Source organism: Cygnus olor, chromosome 15 (assembly GCF_009769625.2).
Source record: "Cygnus olor isolate bCygOlo1 chromosome 15, bCygOlo1.pri.v2, whole genome shotgun sequence".
Taxonomy (NCBI): Eukaryota; Metazoa; Chordata; class Aves; order Anseriformes; family Anatidae; genus Cygnus; species Cygnus olor.
In genome coordinates this window covers 11,983,838-12,009,060 of record NC_049183.1, presented here as the reverse complement: position 1 = coordinate 12,009,060, position 25,223 = coordinate 11,983,838, and the positions used below count along the sequence as shown (strand labels likewise).

At 40.2% G+C, this 25,223-nt stretch overlaps 2 protein-coding genes across 6 annotated transcripts in view; one reads left to right on the top strand and one right to left on the bottom strand.

Moving 5' to 3' along the window:
• Positions 1–25,223, top strand: part of C15H7orf50 (chromosome 15 C7orf50 homolog) — a 125,656-nt gene that overhangs the window by 36,789 nt on the left and 63,644 nt on the right. The window contains exon 1 of one of the 3 annotated variants that reach the window (XM_040574705.1): positions 1,676–4,175. The exons of the other annotated variants lie outside the window; for them this stretch is intronic. Coding sequence (XP_040430639.1) covers positions 4,041–4,175 — 135 coding nt within the window. The 5' untranslated portion in view covers positions 1,676–4,040. Of the gene's footprint in view, positions 1–1,675; positions 4,176–25,223 lie in introns of those variants that run through there. 3 annotated transcript variants of the gene reach the window in all.
• The window catches only part of GPR146 (G protein-coupled receptor 146), a 52,799-nt gene continuing 28,445 nt past the window's right edge, over positions 870–25,223 (bottom strand). For 2 of the 3 annotated variants that reach the window (XM_040574698.1, XM_040574696.1), the window contains exon 3: positions 870–6,471. In XM_040574698.1, the coding sequence (XP_040430632.1) occupies positions 5,426–6,427 (1,002 nt within the window). In that variant the 5' untranslated portion in view covers positions 6,428–6,471 and the 3' untranslated portion in view covers positions 870–5,425. Of the gene's footprint in view, positions 6,472–9,081; positions 12,646–25,223 lie in introns of those variants that run through there. The other variant, XM_040574697.1, reaches the window with a different exon arrangement.

Genomic DNA, 25,223 nt, shown 5'->3' with positions numbered 1-25,223 from the left:
CGCTCACCAAAAGCTGTAAAAATTAATCTTAGAGCATATGTTTCAGATTCATCAGTGTGTTGAGTGCCTTACAGCTGCAGAAACAGGCAAAAGTCAGTCCTTCTTGAAGTTCCGAGTTAGCAGAAGAACTGAGAGTGGCACTTAGCCAGGTTCTGCCTTTGTTTTCTGTTTCCCAAACTGTGCCATTGCAGTATAAAGCTCATGAGAAGGTCTCCAGCCTGGCCACTCTCCTGCTTTTACTTCTAATGAGCATTGGTAAGTAAGTTTTTAGTGAAGTACGTATCCACACTACACACAAAAAAAAATCATCAAACCTTTTATGTGTGTTCTTTCCCCTTTTTCTGATACAGGTGTCATATTTTCATGGTATCCTTGGGGCTTCTCTTCCTATTATCTGATAGTTCCTGTGTCTGTTCCAAACTGTAGTTGTCTTCACTGAAATCTCTTTGCATTGACAGAAAAGGGCTGATTCTGATGCCATGTTGGTCTGGCTGGCCCTAGCGTAACCTGTTGACTCGTTGCTTGTACCCGATCAGCTGAGGTTACTTGCATTTACGTAGTTCATTCACCCTTCTTGAAACTGTAGGCTTGTGAACTTCTCATGGAGCTGCATTCTCATTCAAAACCCTTCCCGTCTATGTTCTATAAAGGGAGTTCTACTAACCAAGATGATAAATACAGCCTGTCTCGTTACGTGTAATGGTTATATCAGAAAGGTCTGAGTAATGAAGCATCTTAGAAAGTCACTACTCTGTTTAGAGATGCTCTCCAATCAGAGTAATAGAAAGTACTCTTTAAGCCTTTGTATGGACGTAAAGGCATCTTATCTGATACTAGTCTGACTAAGCAATAAAATATTACACGTTCCATTTTCACAGTTAGCATTTTATTTTTCACTGAGACAAGATCCAGAAGTAGTAGCTTGGCCTAAGTTATTTTCTTCAAGGAATGCACCAATATTAAATAGTTTGCTTTTACTTGCCATCGTCCTATACTTTACAGAAAATTCGAAGGGAGCTAATTAACAACTTTGAAATTGCACCCAAGAAAGTATTTTCATATGTGGGGTAAACTAACTGATCCATGGTGGCTGGTCTCTGGTTATATGCAGTAATAAATGTATAATGAAGCATATTATCCTCTTAGAGCTAAGTTTTCTTTGGGATGTCAGATGTATCAGTGGTTATATTAAGTTCTTCAGGGAACCAGTTTCTGCAGGGAGCTGATTTCCGACATCTCAATTGTGACAGCAGAGAGAGGAGGAAGCAACAAGGACACGGCCAACATGTGCGTTAGTCACCAGCCCTGTATTTCTGGCACAGATTACTGGCCCATTAGTTGCAGAATTATTTATGCTGAAAAAAGCTGGGGTGTGTGTGCCTTTTTACCTTCATTCGCAGCTAACTTCACGCTGATGCATAATTAGATTTTAATGATGTAAAAATTATGACCTAGAAAATCTGATAATTTAACATGCCTGGTTTGACATCCAAGCCATGCAGCTTGTGATCTTGTGATTCAGTGAAGCAGCACAGGTTTAACCTTGTCTACAACAGGCTTTATATTAAGAAGGCCCCCCCCAAAAATCACACCTCTTACTGACCAGATAGGCTTTAATATTTTTTATTAAGTCGTGTGAGCCAGTAGTTTCTTTGTGAAGCTTTGTCTAAAGTCCATTCCTGTAGTTTTTTGATGTAATACGGAAGACCACAGCTCTTTGTTTTAAGTAGAACTAGAAATTTTCTAGTGGTTGGTCACTTTCTTTCCTTAACTGAACATTGTGCCTTCAGAGACCACCTCAGTTTGATTCTCAGATGGAAACTTTGGAAGGCAGGGCCCCTGCTAGGTCAAGCAACATGGACCTGTTTTAAACTGGCTGTGTTAATACTTTCAGCAGAAGCAGAGATGAACATCTTTGTTAGTTCACTGATTTGACTTAATTGGATAGTCAGGAAGAGGGCTATAAGCCATAGATCATCTCAAATATTAAGTTTAATTTTGTGAGAAAATAACACTGTTAATAATGGCACTTAAGTAGTGCTTTTTTCTAATGTACAGTATATACACACGGAAACATACAGTACACCTTACTGTTCAGAGGTTTACATTTAAACGATACACTTTAAGAAATAATTTAATAAATTCTTTGCAAATTCTTTTTACATCAGTAGGCTGATTTTTATCTTGCATATATACAGTATTTTATTCATATTTAATTAAATGCAAAATGGACAAGCCCCTATTTACAAAGTTACCAGAAACCGTGGGGTATTGAAATGGAAAAGGACCCATTTTTGAGAACTTTATATGTTAAAGAATTGCGCATAAAAGTTCTTCTATTGTTATGTTACTGTGCATTTCCTTAAGAATTTTAATGTACTTGCACATGTACTGTTTTTATATAAATATTGCAAAGTTTTTGCTTTGTGGGATATTGCTTTTGAAGAGATACCATGTGAGGGCATTGAAATTAAGTTCCGCATTTCCTTACAATAGCAGTCAGTTCCATGGCACAGTTTCTTTGAGGCAACTAATATATCAAATTAACTCTTAAAAATCTGAGTTTGTATCAGTTTTGTTCATTGAATTATAAAACCTGTTTGCCTATATGATTGCCATCACATTTAATATGTTATCAAGGATACACACAAACATTCTCAGCTCTGCTGCAATAAGAAGGATCATTAGAAAAAATCAAAATTGAGGTTTCAAGGGTAAATTATATAAAACTTGTTCTTTCTCCATCTCTTAAGTAGCAGCTTCCATTTTTCTGATCAGTTCCGTTTGTAATGTCAAATCACTGAGTGGAATTTGAGTTGCAGTGACAGAATTTGTCTAGTAGGTAAATGCGAGTGGTGCACAGTCCCAAGTGTAAAGGACCAAGCATGAAAGGTAACAGAGGAGCAAAATGAAAATTAAACAGAATAGCACATTCAGATAGAGAACTGAAAAAGATGAGGAAAAAAAATGAAGAAAGATGATGAGAGACATGATCTGAAACTAGGAATTTAACGCACGGAGAAAGGAACAGAAATAAATGCAACAGTCTGTTAGGCACAGAAAGTAAGGTGTCCTAGGAAAAGGGGGAAATGGAAGCAAGTAAACAGCATACGAGTTAAGTGTGCCCCTAGTGCTGCCTGCTCAGCCCCACCGTCCTGGCAGGGTCCCAGTTCTGGGAGCCTCCACTCACACCAGATAAGCCAGTTCCTCCCGGCTGGAATTCGTCTTCCTGCGTAATGGGTCAGAAATTCTTTAACAGCTTTTACGTGAGAGATTTAACGTGGTGCTTTAGGGGTCCCTCGGGTGGGAGGACGAGACGATTTGTTCAACGGTTCCAAGAAAAGGTTTCCGAGGAACTTAGGTGGAAGTGAGTGCTTGAATGCTTAAAGTGAGTGTAGCTCACAATACTTAGAAACTCTCAAGTTAAGGGAAGAAACAAAACAAAAACCCAATGGTTTCCAAAAAAAAGCCAGTATTGTGTTGGCACACAGGCATAAATCAGTGTGTGAATTGGACACAGCGATAAGGAAAGGCTTCCTTCCTTGACGTGGTTTTAATCAGCAGGCTAAAGCTATGAAGTAAAGTGGTGTAATTGTGCTGGCTAGCTTTCATGGGGAGAAACCACCACCGAAATAAATGACTTACTGTATAGGGTTCTAAGGGTTAAACATTCACTAAGATATGAAATGCTCTTGAAAACTTGAGAGTAATGGAGAGTCTTCCACCACAATGTTGATAACTTAAGGGATGATTGTATATGAATCAGATAAGCAAAGATGGCTATGTGAAGAAATGGCTTGAGTAATGTTGAAAAGAAGGGAGAAGATCTGAAAAGACTGTTCCTCACCTCCTTCCCACGTAAAACTTAAGCATGTCTCCATGCTGATAAATTAGGGCCAATTATGAGATAAGATTGTGCAATGGAAAAGGTTTAATTCTGTTTCTACTCCATGGTTTTTCCATACCAGAGGCTCAACATGCCACAGTTGTTGATTGAAGTCATGTGGAGTAAGCTGTGTTGTGACAGATAAAGTAATGAAATGATTTATTGCAGGGCCAGTGACAAAGATGCCTCGCTGTCCCCAGACTGGTGGGAGAATATCAATTTAACTTCTACCCCGTGCATTATTAACAACTCAGCAACAGCTACAGGGGCAGCAATTCAGTTTGCTATTGTGAGTAACTTTAGGTTTTTTTTCCTTCAGCAACGTTTGTATTTCTCGTGTATTTCATACACTCTGAACTGTAGAATTTGGCAATCTGGATTGGATTTCTTCATCCCCATTGTGAAATACAGAAACTATACTTTTACTGTGTATTCAAGAATCACATTGGGAGGCAGTCCATTTTTCACAGGTCAGCAAAAAGCTGATCTTGACTGGAATTCATACCTATTACTCCCATTTTAAAATCTTGTAAGTATTGAAGGATTTTGTATGATTTCCAAACTTCCAGTGATGCCCTAGATTAAAGAGATTTCAATTGATTTGTTGCAAACATATCCCTTGAAAATACAAAATGTTAATCATAAACATATTTATTTTTAAGACAATTACTCTTGTTACATGAACATATGTGGACCATAACACTTAGCCAGACATTCTTTACTACTTGAATTTTGATTTAACTTTGTAAACCACCGTGTCCTTCATTTTAATATGTGGGATAAACATCTCTCAGTTCCCCTTGAATTAGTTAATAAATATTTCTGAATTCTTGAAATGTCTTAGGATGCCAACAAAGCACTGGAAGAATAAACAAGGTTTTGTTAATTGTTATATCTAGAAAAAAAATGATTTACTGCACATGTTAAAAACTTAGGTTAGTTTGTGTGAGAATATAATTTCTGAAAATAGTAAATTAGACATCTTTTAGAGGGAATTCAGTGATGGAGAAAGAAATTAAATAATTTAATTTATAATTAACATTTACTATTTGGACATGTATAATTGGATAGTATGATCTTTAGTAAAGATCATTATATCATCTTCATTGAAAAATACTATTTACTTCATCAAGAATAGCACTGTGACTTCTTTGTACAGAAAATAAGGTAATACCTTTTCCTCTACAAGATACAAGGTGCTGTGTATTCAGTCAGTACTTCAATAAACTGCTTAGCGATTTCTTCAGACAGGAATATTAGAACGATGAAGACAGAGCTTACGCTTTGTAACAAGTTCAGTGCACTGAAAATATTAGATGTCACAGGTATTACAGCACATAGGCCAGAGTCTTACAAGATCTCAGCAAATAATTAACTATTTGAAAATTAAGACTGTTTCATTAATCGAAGGCTCCTCCAAGTCTCCTGGTTGGGACTGTCACATCAGTGACTTTGGGTGCCCACACAGCAGTAGCAGTCTGAGTACTAGTATACTGGTATACTACGTCCTGCAGTAACAGCACCGGTGTTTTTTTATACCTATGTCATAACTTGCTGTACCGCTGTGCGTTCGTGAGAACACCCTTGATTCCCACAGTGTATCTTTTTAAGCAAACGTCGTAGTTTGTTAGGAAAGTTTTTGTTAATGTATCTGTACAGCAGAGGCATTACAAAGCTGCTTGAGAAAGCCAAGAATTTGGATAAAATCTTGGTAAAATGTAATATTCGACTGTAATTTTCATCTGCAAGTCTTCCTTGTGCATAAGTAAATGTGCTTACCAAAAGGGTAACGTAATAGGGTGTCCATAATGTGAACTGTGTACAGACTGTGGCAATCAAAAGCCTGTGCACTGATGGATCTAATCGTCCAGTGTCTTGGTCCAGTGGTGTAGCCTCTTTGCGTATTCGCAAGATCAATATAAGTGCATACAGTACTGCGACAGCTGGTACAACATACCCGATAAAGACCATAATGGCATCTGCTGCCTCTTTGTTCTGCATCTTGGAACATTCGATTATTTTAGTGGATACATGATTGCAGACGTAGAATAGAAGAGATGAGAAACTTGTCAGCATGGCTCCACCCCATATGAATCCACAGACGTGCTTGGTGTTGTACACACTTGACATGTAAGTTCTAGGTAGAGCGCGTTCGATGTAGTAGTCCAGACTGAGTAACGTTGTAGAGTACATGGTAACTAAAGATGAGACGTTGAATAAAATAAGCAAGGTAATATAAACTTCGTTGTTAGAATTCCAGATGGCCCATTTTGTATTGGCAAGACCTAGAAGGTACATTGGTGCCAGAGCATTGATGATGAGACCGGCAATGGCTATGTTGACAAAGTAAACATCTGGCATTGTCATAGTTGCTTTGTTATACAGATTAACCAGGACCAGCAAGCCATTGTAGCAAAGGCTGATGGGGAAACATATAAGGAGGTAGAGTAGGGAAAAGATGGAAAGCACAAGGTGGAAGTCATGGCAGAGATGCTGGTCCTCACTGTTCTTGGTACTGTTTAAGGTTTCACAGCTCCACATAGTGATTTTAGCTTTTGTATCTTCTCTGTTGGTTACCAGCTTTCCTGTAGAGAGAGAAATAGTAAAAGTAGCATTGAAATATTACATTGTAAGTGAAATGGAATGTAATATGAAGAAAACATTTTAAAGATGAAGATCACACAGTTCACATAACTGATCAATTTAAGTTCAGTGACTGAAATGCCTTTCCATCTTGTTAGTCTGTAAGAAAGTCATCTGTGAAGTGTCAGGTGACTAATAAATAAATGTACAAAAGTTTTAATTTTTTAAAATGAAATTAGCGGCCAATGAGTCGATACAGGATATTCAACAAAAGTAAACCATAAACTGTACAGCTTTAAAATAAATACCGATGTAATATATGAGCATAAGTACTTTTAAAAAAGCTATGAAACAGTGCCTTTAATGTATCTAATACTATGTAAAAGTATTTGCTGAAAAATACAAGAGGAACTATAAATCTCAGCAATAAGATGGAGAATAGAGTTCTCTATGGTGTTATGTGGTAAATACAAATAACCTCTCTCTTAGAGAGCTTCCTAAGAGGCACATCCAAGGCAGTATGAAGAATATATTTTGTGTCACTGATAAAGCTAACAAAGACTAGAGGAAACTTGGAATTGAGGTGGAGATATTTTTTTTTAGCAGGTCTGTTTGTATTCAGACTTCTGTAACCATTTAGTTCTGAAAAAAACAATGGACCTCTGTAGTTTAGGGAACCTAATATCGGGGCAGCCTGCCTTTCCAAAAAGGCAAGAATTAGTTATCATTTCCTCTCAAAATAGCTTGAATTCTTTAAAAAGTATGCTAATGTCAGTAGTCATTGTCCAGCTATCTTTGCTTTATCATCAGAAAAGAGATAACATTTTAACTGAAATCAGTAGACTTCTCAAAGCAATCATGAAAAGTCTCTTTCCAAAGCGCAAAAATAAGTAATCTCTAAAATAAAACTGAAAACATTCAAAGCCTTAAAATCATGGGTATTATTCCTGCCGGGACATTTCTGGGACAATGTGGAATTTATGTGGCAGGTGATTTCCCATGTCAAGCGTAGTCTCAGATTATCAGATATGCAGCATTGTTTGCTCTTTCCTTTCAGCACGTATAGAAAAGCGTAAGTACACATAAATGCATTCTTTCCAGAGAGAGAACAAGATTTAATCAAATCCACAATAAACGTTGTGCAATTACAATGAATGTTACTAGACAACATGCTACACTCAGTGAACCATATGCCTAAATGATACAGTATGGGTTTTGTAAACATAAGATCTTCCACGGTTCCATCTCTCTAGCGCTAATACTTTGACACTTCAGCTGAAGTACAGGATTTGTTCCAGAATCATGTCAGGTTCCATTTTTATTTCCCGCTGCAATTACTTGGTGCGTATTTTTTTTCTAAATACCACAGTCCCTGCCAGATATCAGGCTAAAATGCAGTAATTTTAGCTGGGCAAACACATTTTTATTCTACTGTCATATGCTGCTGGTAAGGGACTTTTGTGGCAGTAGCGCAAGATGCAGTTCCATTGTATTCAAAGCTTTACTTCACCTCTGTGGAAAAACTTACTTTTTTGTTTGTTTTCTCAAATCAATTCTCTAGCTGTAGTATTGCATAGGCATACAAACTGTCATCATGGTGTCCTTCAATCCTCATACTCTTTTTGATCACTGAAAGCAACCCAGTTTATTTTCAGGAAGAATCTGTTGTTTTTAAATCTTTAAAAAAGGAGAAGACAAGCTGCCTTGCCCAGTTGAAGGTGACCGAAATTACGTCTCATTGAACTGCTATGGCTCGATTCAACCAAAGCAGCAGACTGAAACGAGGTGTTGCAAATATATGCATTACAGTGAGTGCAAGGGTGACTAAGCACAGGCACGGATACAATCACGTAATTCCATTATGCAGGTTTATCCTTAAGCACGTAACTTCGATTACTCCAGACTGAATTACATCAGCTGCAGAATACCTGCCTGTGTATTGTCTCAGAAGGAGATCAGCACTCTTTGCTACTAAGCTTTATATTTTACAGAGTGGTGGGATGTCTCGTGTCCCAGTTGTTTGTAGTAATTACCCCTTTTTACCCCAGTCCTCTAACTGCAGGTAAGTTCAATTTTAATGACAGCAGCAGTAGGAGACTTGTCCAACAGTAATGTTACGAAATGACAGATCTTAACTCAGAAACGGGCAAAAATAAAATCCCTGTTAAAAGTACTTAATGAGGAGACCTTGTTAGAGACTTCTGGATGATGCCAGGTGAAGTTCCTACCGCTAACGTCCCTCTAACATCATGTTCACCTGCGCGGGCGCTCAGCCCATGGCTCTGCAGCTCCTGCCACAGAGGCAGCCCCAGCCTCCAGCCCCAGCCTGGCCAAGGCCTCGCCATGCTTCAGGGGCAGGAGCTCTCCAGAAACCCCAGCCGAGCGCTTCTGCAGCGCCAGGCACCTTCTCAGCCCTGGCGTGGCTGTGTTGTGGAAGCCAATGCTGCGGTGCTCGTGTTTGTGCTGCCTTCTGACTCAGCCAGCCCCAAACGCTTCCCCCCTCGTTTTGTCCGGGTTTACACTTTTATCATACTGCGAATCAAGGTCGGGACTTGAAACGTGGAACCAAGAGGAAGGCGAGTCCTCCCGCCTGCTGCTCACGGCCCTCTTACCTCCCGCTCCATCTCACGTTCCTCCGTGCCGCGGGACCTGCGGGCGCCCCGTCTGCGATGAGGGGAGCTGGACAAAACGCCTCGGCCTTCTTCTCCTGGGGCACATTGCCTCCCGCCCCACGGCGCGCCGCACGCTGCACTTGTTTTTTCCCCGGTGACTTACTCACAAGTTTGTGCGCCGCCAGGCCCCTCCCTTTCGCTGTTTACAGCCCTTTTTTTCCAGAAGTGAGAGGCCGGGCTGGCAGCGGAGCGAGCTGCTGGGGTGCGCTCAGCCTCGGGGCTTCGCATTCACGGCAGGCGATGCTGGGGCTGCGGCAGCGAGCAGAGCTGGTAGGGGACTGTCGGATGGGGACGTTTGAGGGCCCCTTCCCTGCCACCGACAGCTCTTGGTCAAGAGCATGTGCTTTATTTTTAACCTGTGGTAAGAATATACAGTTTTGAGGTTTCAGTTTTTCAGATGATACATCCTGAACAGGCAGAGTATTGCGCTAAGAATCGCCCAAGTGCTTGTCCTGCTTACAAAGGTGACTTGTAGAAGGTAGGGAGACGAGTTTCTGGGCGTTTGAATTTTTAAGATTGCTTTGGTGTTGAGAAGAAGGAGTAAAATAAGACCGGTCCTCACTTTGTGATGGTGTTAGGGATTCCGCACTGTCTCCTTTTTTTGAGAAGTTGGACAGAGGGTTGTGCCCAGTATTCACGTCACACACAATTAATGATGTATGTTCTCTCCATCCTTAAAATGAAGCATGTCCATGCTTGAGTTGAGTTGCCCTTTTCAGTGCATTTTTTTTTTATAGGCAAGGTCAGTGCTTCTTGTTTCATACCTAACAATTTGCTATGAATATTGTAAAGCCACTGTAGCTCCTAAATAGCAGAGAATTCACATATTTCTTTTTGATATGTAGTCCACAGACAAAATTAAACATGCCATGAATAACTGTGTTACAAACTGTGCCATCCAGTCTTGGCTGCGTCAAAACTTCAGAAGGACTTTAATCATCCTAAGTTTGCTGGGGAAACAGCAAAGTAGGCAAGGTATTAGCATAGAAGTACTTCTAAAGCTCGGATAATTGGATGGAAGCCAATTTTTTACATGTCATAAAAATTAATGGTGATTTTATTTAGATAAAAATCTACACATCACACTTGAGGAAAATTTCTTACAACATGCAAAAAGTTAAGAGCACTTGGTGGCAAAACTTATTTTAGAAAAAATGCATAAAGTAAACTTCAGTTAATGAGTAAGAAAAAATGAAGTGCTGCTTTGTTCTACTATAGAGTCCATAGCTGTAATCAGTTGTTTTCTTCAGAAATACATAGGGCAGCACCAAGTTGCAGAGCAGGTTGGTTAACAGTTTCAAGCACGACCATTCTGCACTGATTATTTTATTTGATTTAAAAACAAACAAAACACACATACGCCTTTATCCTAGTGTAGCGCTATCTCATACTGTGCAGTTTAGAAAAATAAATGCTTTAGTCTACTGACCCTGTTGAGTTATCATCAATACGTGAAATAGCTCTTACCTAGATAATCTGACCTCTGAATATGCATTTTGACAAGCTGTAATATTATTACAAGCCATATGTAGCTAATAAAGCTGTTGCCAACAAACGAAGTCTCTAAAGAGGCCTAAGATTCATACTTTCTCTTCTAGAGTTCCAAAGGATCTCTTTAATTTCTGCAGAGACCGAAAACAAGGAGTACTGCACGGGGAAGGCCAAGCAGAGCTTTGCTCCACTGCACAGGCTTGTTCAGGTGGAGGATGAGAGAACTGAAAGGCTTTGCCAGACCTGTGCATATATGCATGAGCCATGACTTAGTAGATTGTCAGCTACTCATCAGGGTTTGTAAGGTGCTTTTAGAAAGCGACGCGCTAAATATTATTTATGGATTATTCCTTAACAATTTAAATAATGGATGATTGGTATTTCTGAAAAGTAGCATACCTGCAATTAGTTGTGCCTCAAGAGGAGCACCCTCTGAACTCTCAAGCGCAAGAGAAAGCCATGTCATGCTGCTGTTACCTCAAAGTCTGGATAACGTGACATTTTTTTCGGCTTACTAGTTTACATACATGCCATAGGGATTAACAGAAGAGTTGTTAGCTGGATATACAGAAAAGTAAAACTAGATTGCCCAGGTTAGACGAGAGGGGAAAAAATGCAGCAGTGCAGGCAAGTAAGGTCCAAATACACCTTCCTTGTGCAGTCGCTGAGTTGCTATTGTTTATAATATAATGATACAGCTCAGATAAAATGCTTTTAACCTTAGTGTAGAAGAAAATCCTGCTTGATGCTGGGTGCTGGGCTGAAAAACAGGCCTCTTCCAACCCTATCATTTATGTCTTCGTGGTGCAATCATTGACCAGTTTGACAGGTAGTATACTTATAATTGATACCGGTTTCATTTTATAATATAGTTAATTCCCTGCAGTATAACGTGAAAGAAGCCATGACTAAATTACAAGAATAACTGATGTATAAAGTAGCATTAAATCTATCATTCTGTCTTGGATGTTCAAAAAATACTAATAAAAAAGCGAGAGGAGGTCGGTGGGAACAGGGGTGGTTTTCCTCCTCCTTCAGTCCGAGCGCTTTCTAACACGGTCCTGCCAGAGGGAGCACAGGGTTGCCAGCCCTGACAAGTGAATTCACGGGCACAGCAGGCCTTCTGGACACCCCCTCCCACTGACTGCACCTTCATCTTTGGCTCTTTTTTTAGCACAGTAATTTGAACAAACAAACAAAACCTAACCTTTGATTCAGTCCATCCAACTGTTGCCTACCCCCACTTCGCTATGCTCATCTGGAGTGCTGTGAGCCCCTTTCCAGCCTTGCAGCTTATTGCCTCCCTTCAGTCCAGTCTTAGTCCTTCAGAGTTCCTTCTGTCCAGATGTAAATGCTTACATATGTTTTCCTCTGTTTTTCAAAAATCTTGTGTTTCACATCTGTCTGGCCCCTGTTTTCCTCTCTCTCCCACCCTGATGGCTGCGTTCCAGTTAGCACTGCACCCCCCATCACCGTTTGCTCATAGGACACACATACGGCATCGTACCCCTCACAGGGGTTCTTAGTATTACACTAGTCACTTCTTTTCTTCTCTATCACTTCCTTAAGAGACATCCCAGGCTGCCTCGGATACATTCTTAGGCATGTCAAGCCAGCAACAAGACTTGCATCTCAGCAGCCACGGTGTATTTCTGTCACACGTGGAGTGAGGACAGAGTTGCTCATGCTTCTGAAGTTATTCTTTGAGATCGTTCATTCGTCCTGCTGCTTTTCCAGAAACTCTGAATACACATCTGCTTGAGAACACTTCAAAATTCAGCTCCTTCCCATGGGCCCCTCTCACTTGCTTTGTGACCCTTTTTATTGTTCAGCAGATGTTCGCAGCCACCGTCAGTTGTTTATTCTCTCATTCTATAAGCACCAGCATTGTGGTAAATCACCCTGCATTATAGCTGCGGTGTCATTCAGCTCCCACTTCTGTGATAAACTGCTTACTGCTGCTGGCCTGGTAGCAGCCCACTAAATAAATGCAATTTTTTGCTTCTGTTTCAACGGTTTGTTTATATTATTTTATTATTGCTATATAAATATATATCATTCCCTCTAATATAAAATATTAACAATTTTTCAGCTGCACATTTTGTTTAGATTGTTCATTTCTTTGGGAATCTGAGTGCATTTAAGGCCATGCCAGAAGTAAATTCTCTGCAAATTGCTGTCAACAAATCAGTAAGCATCAAGTGAGTTCAGATGCTCCTTTGGAAGAAAGAGGAAAACTTATTTTTAGGTAATGGCAACTGTTTTTTCAACACCGTGTCTTCAGGTTCAGAACTACATCTTCTGTCAGTAAGATTAGAACTGAAGAAATTTCTTCTGTCTTTAAAGTTCATAGAAGATTGCTCAAAAAACGTGTGTCCGTTAGTTGTGGATAACTGCATTTGCTTTCTTTTCTCATTTTTTCCCTCATTTTTTAAGTAGCTTAAAGCTTATGAGAACAGATGAAATACTCCAGTATAGGAAGAATAAAAGATCAATTACTCTGGAAACCATGATAGAAGCTGCCAAAACCCATTATATCTGTCAGTGAGTGGCAGCATGGTAGTGGTCTGGAAAGTTGTAGTAACCGAGTACCATGGGATAGAGGAGAGAAATGAAATTCCTGCAAAAGGGGGAGACTAAGTCTCGTGGAGAGGAGATCTTCCACACAAATCTGGAGCGGCCCTAGCGCTGGACTGAGTCCCGCACTCAGAGACAGAAGCTGTCTGCCAGGCACATCTGCCATCCCAGCTAAATCTGTCCCTTTCCTGCTGCTTATGCCCCTGTATGGCAGCCTCAGCAGGAGCTGGGTTGCAGCGGCTGTGCCCTCCTCGCAGCTGCGCAGCAACGGCTGCCCGGGGCTCTGCAGGGGTTAAGTCTGTACACTTGGTTGTGTTGTTCCCTTATCTCAGTGCCCAAGTATCAGATGAGTGAGTATGACTGGTCTCCTGCTCCACCTCTTCCCGACTTCGCTTTATCACTGAATTCCCAAAGAGCCTCTGCATGGAAAACATGACATACCTTTTCTTTAGTGGGTGTTATAGCAAGAAGGGATTTGCCATAGAGTGGACAGTGCCAGTTCTAACACATTGTGGAAGGGTTGTGGCTCAAGGTTTTATTACAGCAAAAGTGGGATCTCTTACTTTTGTGCACTTGTAAAGGAAGGCTTTTCCACCAGACAAAATAAATTTACGTGCAAGTGAATCAGTACATATGCAGTCATTACCTGTACTTGTCTACAAGCCTTAGCTGCCTGGGTTTCTGAAATAAGTTACAGTTTTGAGATGCCCAGATATCTACTTGGTAATATTTTTCTTTAAAAATTGAGTTATTTACAAAATTAAAAGAAGCTATTTTGCTAGTACTCATACTCACTTCCAGTAACTTACAACGTATTAAATAACAATAATAATTAGAATGAGCATAGTAACAGAAAATAAGCTTCATAAGGTGTTCTGAATTCTGGATTTTATAAAGCTAATTGGACTATGAGAAATGACAGCTTTTAAATGTCAGCAGAGCAGACGGCTGCACCCCACATTCAGTATGATCAGCCAGCTAGTGCTGCTCCTCCAGCTCCTCGCTCACGCTGTTGGGGCACATGGAAGCCAGTTTTGATACAGCTATCCTGCTTTAAAACTAAGTAGCAACAAATCTAAAGTAAATAAAGTTCAGTGTCAATTCAGATGGATGAAAATTGGTCTGCGTGTTATTCGGTTTCTTAATTGGTTCAGTGAAAGCCTTTAAGAAAAAAAAGCTTTAACCTGTGGCACAATTTCCACTGTGCTTACAACTGGTGAGCCACAGAAACCAGAAGACTTAATTGAAATGTACAAGTTCAGTTTCTTGGAGAGCGCACTAGACCTTTAGCTGTAGCAAATATTTACATTCAATTTAAAACTGAATGTAAGTTGCAGTTTCTTTTAATGTGAAATACTTAAGTCAGTGGGTCAGATGAGGATTATATGCACCTTCAGAAAGCGTTCTTACCAGCATGATGTCGATGTTCAGAAAGTAGCAGGGACTCAATAGATTTATGTAGAAGCTGCAATTTGCCCCACAGTTTTTAGTGAAACTATTATTTCTTTTTTTTCTGACTTAATGAACAGATGATGGGTGGGTGATTCATTAAAGGATCTTTATTACAGGATAATCATGAAAATTTAACTTTTACCCCCCAGTATCTACAGACACCTTAAACTGTAGAATAACATGTCAGTTTGGGGGAAAAAGACTGGTTATGGGGGAAAAATGCATTTATGAAACATCTTCTTTTGTGTGTGTGTAAAGATCCGATCATGGAGACAAATTTAAAATTTTCTATTGAGACCTTTTTAACATTTCAGAAAAGAGGAAGTTGCAGGACAGCTTTATGCTAAATTTCTTTGTATAGATCATTTGCACCTCTTAGAGATGGCAAGTGGCTAGATCTCTGAATTTCCAGCATTTTGGGAGTTGCTCAGGATTCCAGGAGTAGGGATTGTTCATGAACTGAACATTATGATTTAAATCAACATCACTCCATTAAAGACCAATTCTCAGCAGTCAAAATCAGTGTGGATTATCCCTATTCTAGGTATCATGGACTGAGCTCATCCCAGTGACGGAGTGTCAGAGGCACCAGCCCTGCTGGGACTGCCCTGTCCTTGAGCCAGCCCAGTGAGCTGGCAGGGTGGAACCAGCAGCTCTTATCTCAGCCCTCTCCTTGCTGGCTTCACCCGTGCTTGGGGTTTGCGACGGAGCACTGCTCGGAGCTGTCAGCATGGAAACATTCCTCGCAGATATTTTACTGCCAGTTGCAGACTGACAGGAGGCACAGATGGTAGTTTTCCTGGAAACTATAATATAATGTCGTTTCCTATTAGAAGCATAAGTGAAAGCTGACTCGGTGACTTATCAACAAGAGATCGCATTGGCTGTGTAGGAAACTCTTGTGAAACACTCGGATTGCCAGGACCAGGTTTCCAGTAAATTCAAAAAATATTGACATAGTTCTTTCCCAGATAACGCTTACAAGAGTCAGTATGAAACGGGATTGAGTATAGAGTTTGAAGGGAATAATCTGCCCTCAGCAGTTGCACTATGGCTGAAATGACTCCAAAATGGGTCACATCTATTGAAGATAAGCAGATATCTTCCTGATAATTGTCAGCAAAAGTCTGAGACATCTTGTTCTGGATGCTCCTACGGCTTTTCATTTCTCTTGCTTGCTGAAGGAAATACCGGTTCCTAGCTGCCTCTGTGAGATGGGCTTGCCTATTTGCTGATTTCATCTTATTCCATTTATAGTGTCTGGAGATAGTATTTTAACTGAAGGTTTTAGGAGGGTTGGTATAATATTAATGCTGATGTAAGGATGGCTATTATTACGCTGTAAGATCTGGAGTAGGAGCTTTCGTTTATGAGGGGCTTGAAATTAACCGAGGCATCTCACTGCCACAAACAGGTTGTGATTTGTCCATCTGCTTGTCTTGTGCAGCTTCCCATTCCGCTTCATCACTGACAGGGATTTTTACCTGTTGATCATAAATTTTCTATTGATAGTCTTGATGTCTTGTAGGGCTCCCTGTAGCACCTACATGTACGGGATGATCCATCAAACTCCAAAAAGCCCATAATGACCTTTACCACCTTCTGTTCTAGGATGCTTGCCAAGCCTTGGACAAGTGTAATGATGTGTTTGATGTTCTGTCATTTGACTCCTTGGCTGTGCTTTCACAGGTGTGTGGGTGGGAATGCTTCCTTGGTTATTTTTAATGGAGCTCAGTTCTTCTGTGCGTCAGTATGAGGCCACACAAGTGTTTCCAATGGCAGAAACCACACGTACTTTGTGAGGGCGAGCAATGCGTAAAGGAGTCTTGGACCTCTGTAAACCAGGGCTCTCTGAATCAAGTCTCCCATTACAAAGATATCTGTGGAGTTTTATCTCGAGTATACTACCTGTAACTACCTGTTACCCTGCATTCTGTCCAACCCGTGGTATTTTGGGAAGCATTGCTTAGGATTTTTACACATTCCTGGGACTACAGCCCAATAAATGACATTGAAATAAATTCTACAGCTTACTAATTGAATGTTATCAATTCACATGTTATTAAGCAATTATTGTTTTTTTTTCTTTGAACAGGTTTATTATTATTATTATTATTATTATTATTATTATTATTATTATTTTCTTCCAGTTCCCGATAGGTATACACCTTATTAGAAATCTTTCACACCACAGTAAGCAAGCACAACTCCTGTAGCAGATTTTTTACTGCGGAAGCTGCATAGCCCCTCGATTATGAATTTACTTTGTATATATGCTTCCTTCTGTGCTAATGGTTGGAAGCATGAGGAGTAATTAGTTTGTCACAGAGCCAGTTTCTTAGTAATGATTGATAAATGGTTGTTTTTACATAGCCCACAGATACAGGGTGCATACCAACATTAAACCACAGTCTGTAAGGAGGTCGCTGGAGCCGACTAGCCTATCTTCACTTAAATGAGCATTGCGTGTTTTAGCTGTTGTGGAAAATTTACGGTATACTCTGATAAAGCCTTACCTGCTGTTCAGATCCTGAACACAGCAGTTAAAGTGAGTCATTCTGACCTGCAGCTCATGATCATATACGCTCACATGAATCACTTTGTCCAGATATTCAATTAATTTTTTTTACATAATTTCAGAATCAGTTCAAACTCTATTAAAATCCCTGCAAATCCAAAGCAAATCCTGCTTTGACTTAAATGATTGGGCCAATCAAATACATGAAGAATGTGATGCTGGCGTAAGAAGTTGTATGCTGCCTTTTTATGCTGCTTTAACATTTATATAAAAAGGACATAAAGTTCAGTTGACAGAGCCCTAAGCGAAGTAGGTCTTGTGTTAAGTACAGTAGAAAATAGATTTGCAAATATCATGGTGATTAGCATAGTTAAAAATGCTTGTGGAGGCTAAAAAAGACAGCAGTCATTCTGCTTATTTAAAGCTTCTGCTGAAAGCAGAAAATTTTTAGTGCTTTGAAGTTTGCCTTTGGCTTACCTTCTTTTGTAATATAAATGAAAATGCAGCTTAATTGTAATTAATTAGTTAATTGGCTATTGCAGTGTCTTCTAGCTGCTTTGCAGTAATATTTCACAGTATGGCTTGCTGTGTGTTCTATTATTGTGTTATGAATAGAAGATTCGTAAGTATCTCTCTTTCACTGATAACTGTTCTGCTTTATTAAAGGCTAATTAAAGATGAATTTTTGATCAATTCCTCTGCTTCATGTCTGTCATACTGTTCAGGATTTAATGTAAACTAAAAATGAAGATCTCCTATATTCAGAGCATTTAATAATAAAACCTTACAAGCACATACTCAGTACATACAAGAAACAGTAAGTGAGAAGTCCAACCTAATGTACAAGAGAATGAAAATTGATACGCATAAGAAAGCCTACTATAACTTTTAGACAAGTAGATAAAAATAGAAAACAGTATCATGAAAAGTTTAAGTAATGATGGTTTTCCTGAAGAACTGACATCTAAAAACTGAACACTGATTTGTAAGGATGGAGCTACTCATTTTCATTGATATAAGGTTCATCTGCATTAATACCAGTTGTTTCCAGACTCAGAAAAACAAAAGTAATCTAAAAGGTGAACATCTTAAGAAAATCTCACCTGGTAGGCACCCCCTTGCAGCTTCTTGATGGCTGGTAGAAGCATTTTGCCTATCGAGGCAGAACCTTTAGAAAGTAAGCTCAGCAGAAATTCCAGTCTCTCATTTCTCTAGCAAGAGTAAACAATAGGGAGGCTTAGAAAAATCCCGCTGACGGCTGCACCAGCCCCGTTCGTGGCACCAAATCTGTATTTACATGTGACTTCCCCTGCACATACATACACATAATCTTTTAAGCTTCAGCTGCACGCTGCTATTGGCAGAGAGGGCAGTTGCAAAAACAAGGCATCCACACTGATATCTCAAAGTGATTAAGTCCGAAGGGTGAAGGGGTGTTAATCATAGGGCCTGATCCTGCCATAAAGCCTATTTTGTGTACTGTATTCACAACTGTCAAAGGATTTTGTTTTGTTTTGTTTTGTTTTCTGAAAGGACATTACTGTGGTTTGAGAACAGTCCAACCCCCGGTGTACCTGCATAGCAGGGGACTGATAGTGCTGGGGGGAGCTGCTTACTTAAGAGAATTTTTACCGGAGAAGTAGCTGTTCGGTAAAGCTGCGCATGCTAACAGTATAACAAACCCTGAGCAAAGTGAGCCAAACTGGCAAAAATACTGTGTTTGTAAAATTTGATTTTCCTTGGAGCTTCTCCTCATGGCTCCATTTGTCAGGAGCCAAACCCTTCCCACCTTCAGACACCAAAGCTACGTAGCAAAAGCCTGTAGCATCCACCTGGCCTCTGTAGTTTAGACAGAAACCAGCATTAGAACTGAAAAAGAGCCAGTGTATACTTTAAAAAATACTTCAATGTAAACCTCGGAATTATTTTAAGCATGCAGAAAGAACATTTTAATTAAAACAAAAAAAAAGACAAAAAAAAAAAGGAAAATGCCACTGCTATATCATTCTTACTTTAATGAGATGATAAGTAAATGTAAATTCCTTCCATTTGAATAAAAAGTGTATAATATCAGGATTCTGTGTACATAGCTTGAATACAAATAGTCCTTAAATAATTTGCCTTTTAAAACTGTAACGAAGAATTAATTTATGTGTTTTCCTCCCTGCCCAAAGCAGGAAGTGTAATGGATGCTTTTACTTATTAACCAAAAAGCAGTTGACCCCTAAAATGTATGAAGAATGTATGTAACATTCTCTTTGGTGTATGTAAAATGTACGTGTTTTGTTATTTTATGCCACTAGTTGTTTATTTTTGCTCTTAAAGCACCTTGTAAGCTTAAACTTCACAACAGGACAAACATTCTGTGGACTTAAAGGTAGCACTTGCGAACTTTTTTGACTGCTAGTGTTGATGATCAATGTAGTTGCCTAGTTCAATTATATTTTCAGTTTGGATAAGCTTTTTTGTTCATATTAAAGTAAAAAAGCTCAGATTTCCATTTGCTGTCTTTATAAAGGTAGTAGCACTGTCTGTAGATTCAACTATTAATTTTGCTGTGCATACAATTTTCTGTGACATGCTCTATTTTGGGTATTTTGGGGGATTTGTCAAATTGATAGATAAATAAGCACTTTGTAATCTCATATTTTTATGAGGAGGCAGTGTGGGGCAGTCCAGAATTACGCTTTTTCTTTTTTTCTTTCTTTTTTTCTCTTTTATTTAATGGTTTGTAATATTTTATATTTATCGCTCTTTTGGTTAAGCCATGATGTGTGGTTTGTTTTGAAACAGAGCAAAACCCCCAAACTGTGCTGATATACATTTGATAAAATACTGGTGACAGCTGCCTGTAGAGTTTAAGGCAAAGTGGGCTTTCACTTTGAATTCAGACCTCATAAACTTGAGTGTACAGGCTTTGTGCAGGAGAAAAATGCAGCGATTGGGAGGTGGAATTAATACTCCTTCGGTCCCTGGGGAGACCAGCGGGTAATAACATGGCTCCTGCGTGTCTGCTGCTCTCCTGGCTTTGTGATGGCGACCGCTGGCGCTGACAGGCCGCACCACGTGTCCCTTCCAGTGCAGACAGCCCAACAGTTTGTACCTTATCCTGATCGTGTCTGTCTCGCATTGTTTCCCTGAGGCTTGTTGGAAGGTAAAGGTGTGTGATCCCTACGTGCTGATGCCATGCAGTTAGCGGTGGCTCTGAGCAGGGCGGCGGAGGCTGTGGTGCTTAGATGGTGCGGGTCCATCCCTTTGCCGATGCCCTCGGTGTTGCGCTCGCCCTGGTGTTGGTTGGGGCCCACCCGTGCGGTTTGTGCTCAGGCTCGCTGCTGGCCAACAGGCAAACAGGGATGCCTGAGGTTTTCCTTTACTGACTTACTTTTTAATCTGCCTCGTCACAAAGTAAGCAAGTGCCTGCCTAGGTGAAGGTGTACCTCTTTCTGTGGCCTGCCCTGTCAAGAAATTTAGCCCATACTTCCAACACCTTTAAACACAAGGCAGATATTTTTTCTGTGTACATGGTGGAGATTCAACTAGACAGGAGCACAGTGTAAGCGTGAGGCATCAACAAAACCACACGCACTTCTGCTCTGCCTCCCTGTGAAGGAGAAGAGCCTGATCACAGAAGCCCTGGGGGTCTCCTCCCAGACTTAGTAGTTTTCAGCTACCTCATGTTGCTGATAGTGGCTTGATGACTGTGCTGACTTACATACCACCCCGAATACAGTTCCTGTTGCTGGTGGTTCCCTGAAGTTACCGTGCAGTCATAAAGCTCATAGTAAGCAGTAGCAGTGTTAGCATGAAAGGCCTACTAGAGCAGATCAGGTTTTTGTGTCCATCATACTTTGTGGTGGTTCAAGGGATGAAGTCACCACGTGCTTGAGATGCTGATATTTCTGACACGCTGCTGCAGCTGATACAAACTGGTAGACAATTCTGGTAATATTTTGTACTTACGGAAGCTAAATAAGATGAAAATTAATAAGTTCTGTTCAGTTTTGTTCAGCAACATCATGACTTTCCAAAGCTAATCTTTTAGGAGTGCTTAATGCAGTAACTTAGACTTAGGTAGAGTTACTCCAGATGGATTAAACAAATCGCAAGGCTAAAGTAAAAGTAGTTATTTAGGACTGTGGTTTCTTGAATATTATTTTTATGACCTGAAGTGGTTTTGTTGAAGCATCATTATGACATTAGTGAATTAGTGGCTGTGCATCTGGGCCCTTGTTACCCATGTGTAAGCTGTCAGTAAGGAATAGTTATTTAAATAAAAGGGTTACCAGAACTATTCCTCGATATGCTTTTATTCCAAGCTGAAATGACAGTACCTTCAGAGGAGCTCAAACAGCAAATCAGTTAGTGCACGATAGAGAGATTGTGTTGTGGTCAAAGATCTCATTCCATTGCGCACATGTTTCCAGTCCCTGACTGACACTTTTTCCTGTTTTTCAGTACTGTTGTTTTAAGTGTAGAACTAAAAAGTAATATTAAGGGGGATTCATTTAGGACTGTTTATTTGAGTTTTATCTTAGCATGAGAATTCAGCAAGTTTATAGTTGGTCCTAACATGCCTGAAAATGGTTTGGTGATCAATTAAAAAAAAAAGAAAAAAGAAACCGAATTTGCAAATCAGCTGAAGTAAGGAAGACTTGTGAATTTTAGATCAGTTGCTTTAGAGCTGTCTTTTGTATGAGGACAACTTTTAGTCCCTCTTGTTTTGTAATCCGCTATGACATTTCAGGTTGCACGAACTTCGATGGAAAATTTTAAAAATGAGACTGCAGTTGTGCCCACGCTGCAACCCAGATACTTACTCCCAGTTCATTCTTCAGAACTGGCATCCCTGTTTTGAGAAACATGCAGGCAGCTTCCCCCCCGCATGGCGGTGCAGCCTTCCTGTTGGCAGGGCTGCCAGCCCTGCAGCAGTGTCAGTGGAGGGAAGCGTGTCTGTGCTCCCGCAGCTCGATTTCAAAACAGGACCACAAAGGTGCACTCTGGTATGGTGCCTTACAGTGAGCTCAACCTGCCGAGACAGGTGCATGAGTTTTATTTCCCTTGCCCCAGCTGCGTTGGTACAGGAGGGTCAACCTGCAGTGGGTCAGTGACAAACAGGCTGGGAGAGGAGCGATAGCATCTGCAGCCATCACAGTGCCTTCCCCTGCTGACGTGACTCAAGGTGCTGATGTGGTTTTAGCAAAAATCCCTCAGACCTGCTAACCCAGCTAATTCTGAGCAGCTTTCCGGAAGTATTCAGAGCTTGTGATTCCTTTCAGAAAATGCTTTTTATTTAAGTATTTTCAAAAGACCACGTTTCTGTTTCCAAAAACATGGTTCTCTGCTAAAAATAGGACAGAAACCAATAGTTACGTACAAGTGGGAATGATAATAGTGGGCAAGGCAGGAGTATTTCTGTCTTTTCTATTTAGCAGATTTTTTCACTTGGGTTCATTTATATTTGACCTCTAATCTGAATGTCCAAAGCACTGAAATTCACTGTTATGTGGATGTGTTAGAGACCATAATGGCATTTTCATGCATCTTTTGTTTCTGCATACTTTGGATAATTTTATTAGCTATTGTTTGAAAATGTCATTAGACATTAAGTCAGTTTATTTAGCTATCTTAGGCTAATCCAAACGTGCTCCTGACCTCTCCCTGCCTGCAGGCTTTCAGATGTTCTTTCTTCTGCAGACCTCAGGTGCTTGGGAAGGGGAAAGGGCTTCCACCCTCTGGGTATTTTGTGAAGACCACAGGACAGGCTGCAGGTACCCCAGATCACTTCCCGGCACAGGAGAAAAGGGAGAGATGATTAAGCAAAGAAGAAGTCAAGGGCCTTACTGTCTTCCCTGACAAATGCTAGGGTGAAGTCTCCCCACCCTTTAACCCTTTTAAAGGTCTTAGATTTAATGCAGCAAGTTTGCATGCTTGAGACTGTGGTCAGCTAGCAGGATTTCATAGCCCGTTGACCATGAAGTACTCCCTCCACACTACTAAAATCTACTTGGTTGAACATTACCTCTTGAAGCTTTGCAGATTTGGGGGGAAAGTCTTGCACAGAAATCTTTAAAGGTGAGGCTCCAGGGGTCAAGGAACTCTTTCTTTTAAAGGATATTAAAAAAGAAAAAAAAGTAATATGCCTCAAACATAAGAAATTGAGTTGAAAATCATTTCCTCTAGTTATTCATTTTAATATTGGCACTTTGATCTGTGTGGATTTGAAAATGCAATTTATTAATAAATCTCTCCCCCAACAGGTATTTTGATAGTATAAATCTATTGTATTTGCTGTTAATAGCAAACTTTAAAGGGAAGAAAAAAAAAACAGAGGAAGAATGCAACAAAAATGTTGACCTCAATGAATAAAAATTGGACTGTTTGTACCATGAGAAAATGAGATAATTATGGCTATAAATTCCTTTGCTCAAAGAATGAAAATAAACAAATACACACTATGTGGAAACAGGAGAGACCCATTGCATTAGGACAGATTCCCTGTAATCTTTTCTCCATGGTAATTCTTAATAATGTGGGGATGTTTTTTTAGTTAAGGACTAAAACTGTTGAGAATGTTCCTGGAGTTTGGCAGCTTTGCAAGATGAAAAGGCCTGGCTTACAAACATTCCCGCCCAGGAACATATTTGGGAGCCAGTAATGTGGTGTTTGGACACTACTACTACGAGGCGCATTAGATGCATTTCTTACTGCTGCATTACAGCCATCTGGCAGGTAAGGGCTCTGTTTGTCTGCTGACAAGTGAAGACTTTTTAGAAAGTCTAACTTGGAGCCATTCCACATAAAATTTACTTGAAGGCTTATTCTTCTTTTGGAAAAAAAAAAGGTGATAAAAAAACACGTGTTAAAACAAAGGGTTAAACCATCAGTTACATACAGCACAACAGCACCACAAGCTATTTAGGGCCATTGTGGAGCTTGACTATTTCTAGATTGAAAATGAATTTTTGTTTTAAGTGATAGCTAAATGGTTTTCTCTGACACAGATTGTTTGTGTTACACAAACCATATCAGATCTGTCTATAAAGCTTAGCATTTTCTCTAGAGTGCCTGAAATCCTACTAATAAAGCTTAGCATTTTCTCTAGAGTGTCTGAAATCCTACTACAAAGAGTACTTGCACCTTAGTCTGACACCCAGTAGGAATAAAAGGCTGACATAACATACTACTAACTTGTTACAATTAATTGCATGTTTCTGTACTTAAGTGTGAAGGGTGGAAGGTATTGCTTTAAAGACTACCTACAAAACTGGTGAATGAGCAGCCACTTCAAACAGAAACGTCCAAAAGAGCAACAGAAGGGAAGCTGCTTTTGAATTCCCTCAGTTCCTCCTGGCAGCCCCGAGCTTACAAAGCAAAAGAAGCATGAAATGGTTCTTTTCTGTTCTGTTAGTTACACAGCCAGCTCCCAGCAGATAAACCTGGAGGTGGAGCAGCCATATGAGGTTCCTTTTAATAACCTGACATAGATGCCAAAAGAGTCTTACCTAACTTTCATGGTTTTCCCTTCCTGGCTAAGGGAGGTTCCTCACCCCATCTCTAGACAAGAAACAGATACAATTCTGGAGCCAGTTGTAGCTCTCAGTTGCACTGGCACATACTTGAGATTGAAGCCTTTGCAGTTAATCCAGATTTGTGCCTTACAGCTGAAGCAGCAGGATGGATCTTGGCTTCTAACCCCTTTTTATTTTTCGGATTTCTCTATATACAGCATTGCTGTAGTTGATACTAAAGAAGTAGAGCAAAGCACGTGAAAATGGAAATCCGATTTTTACAAGAGTGCTCAGTGATTTCTTTAGGATAAGTTGAAGCTCCCACAGTTGTGCTTTCACGCTAATTGTCCTACGCTTTTTGAGCCTTGCCTTTGCAGCCATGCCCTAGGTTCCTTTAACCAGCATTCCAGCTGCATGCAGCATGTACTTTGTTGCTGCAGATGTCAGCTCCAGCCGGTTGCCTTCATTCATTCTGGTAATTGTGCTCTGCCCCTGTCCTTCTTAGCCACCCGCTGCGCTGTACACCCTGCACTGAC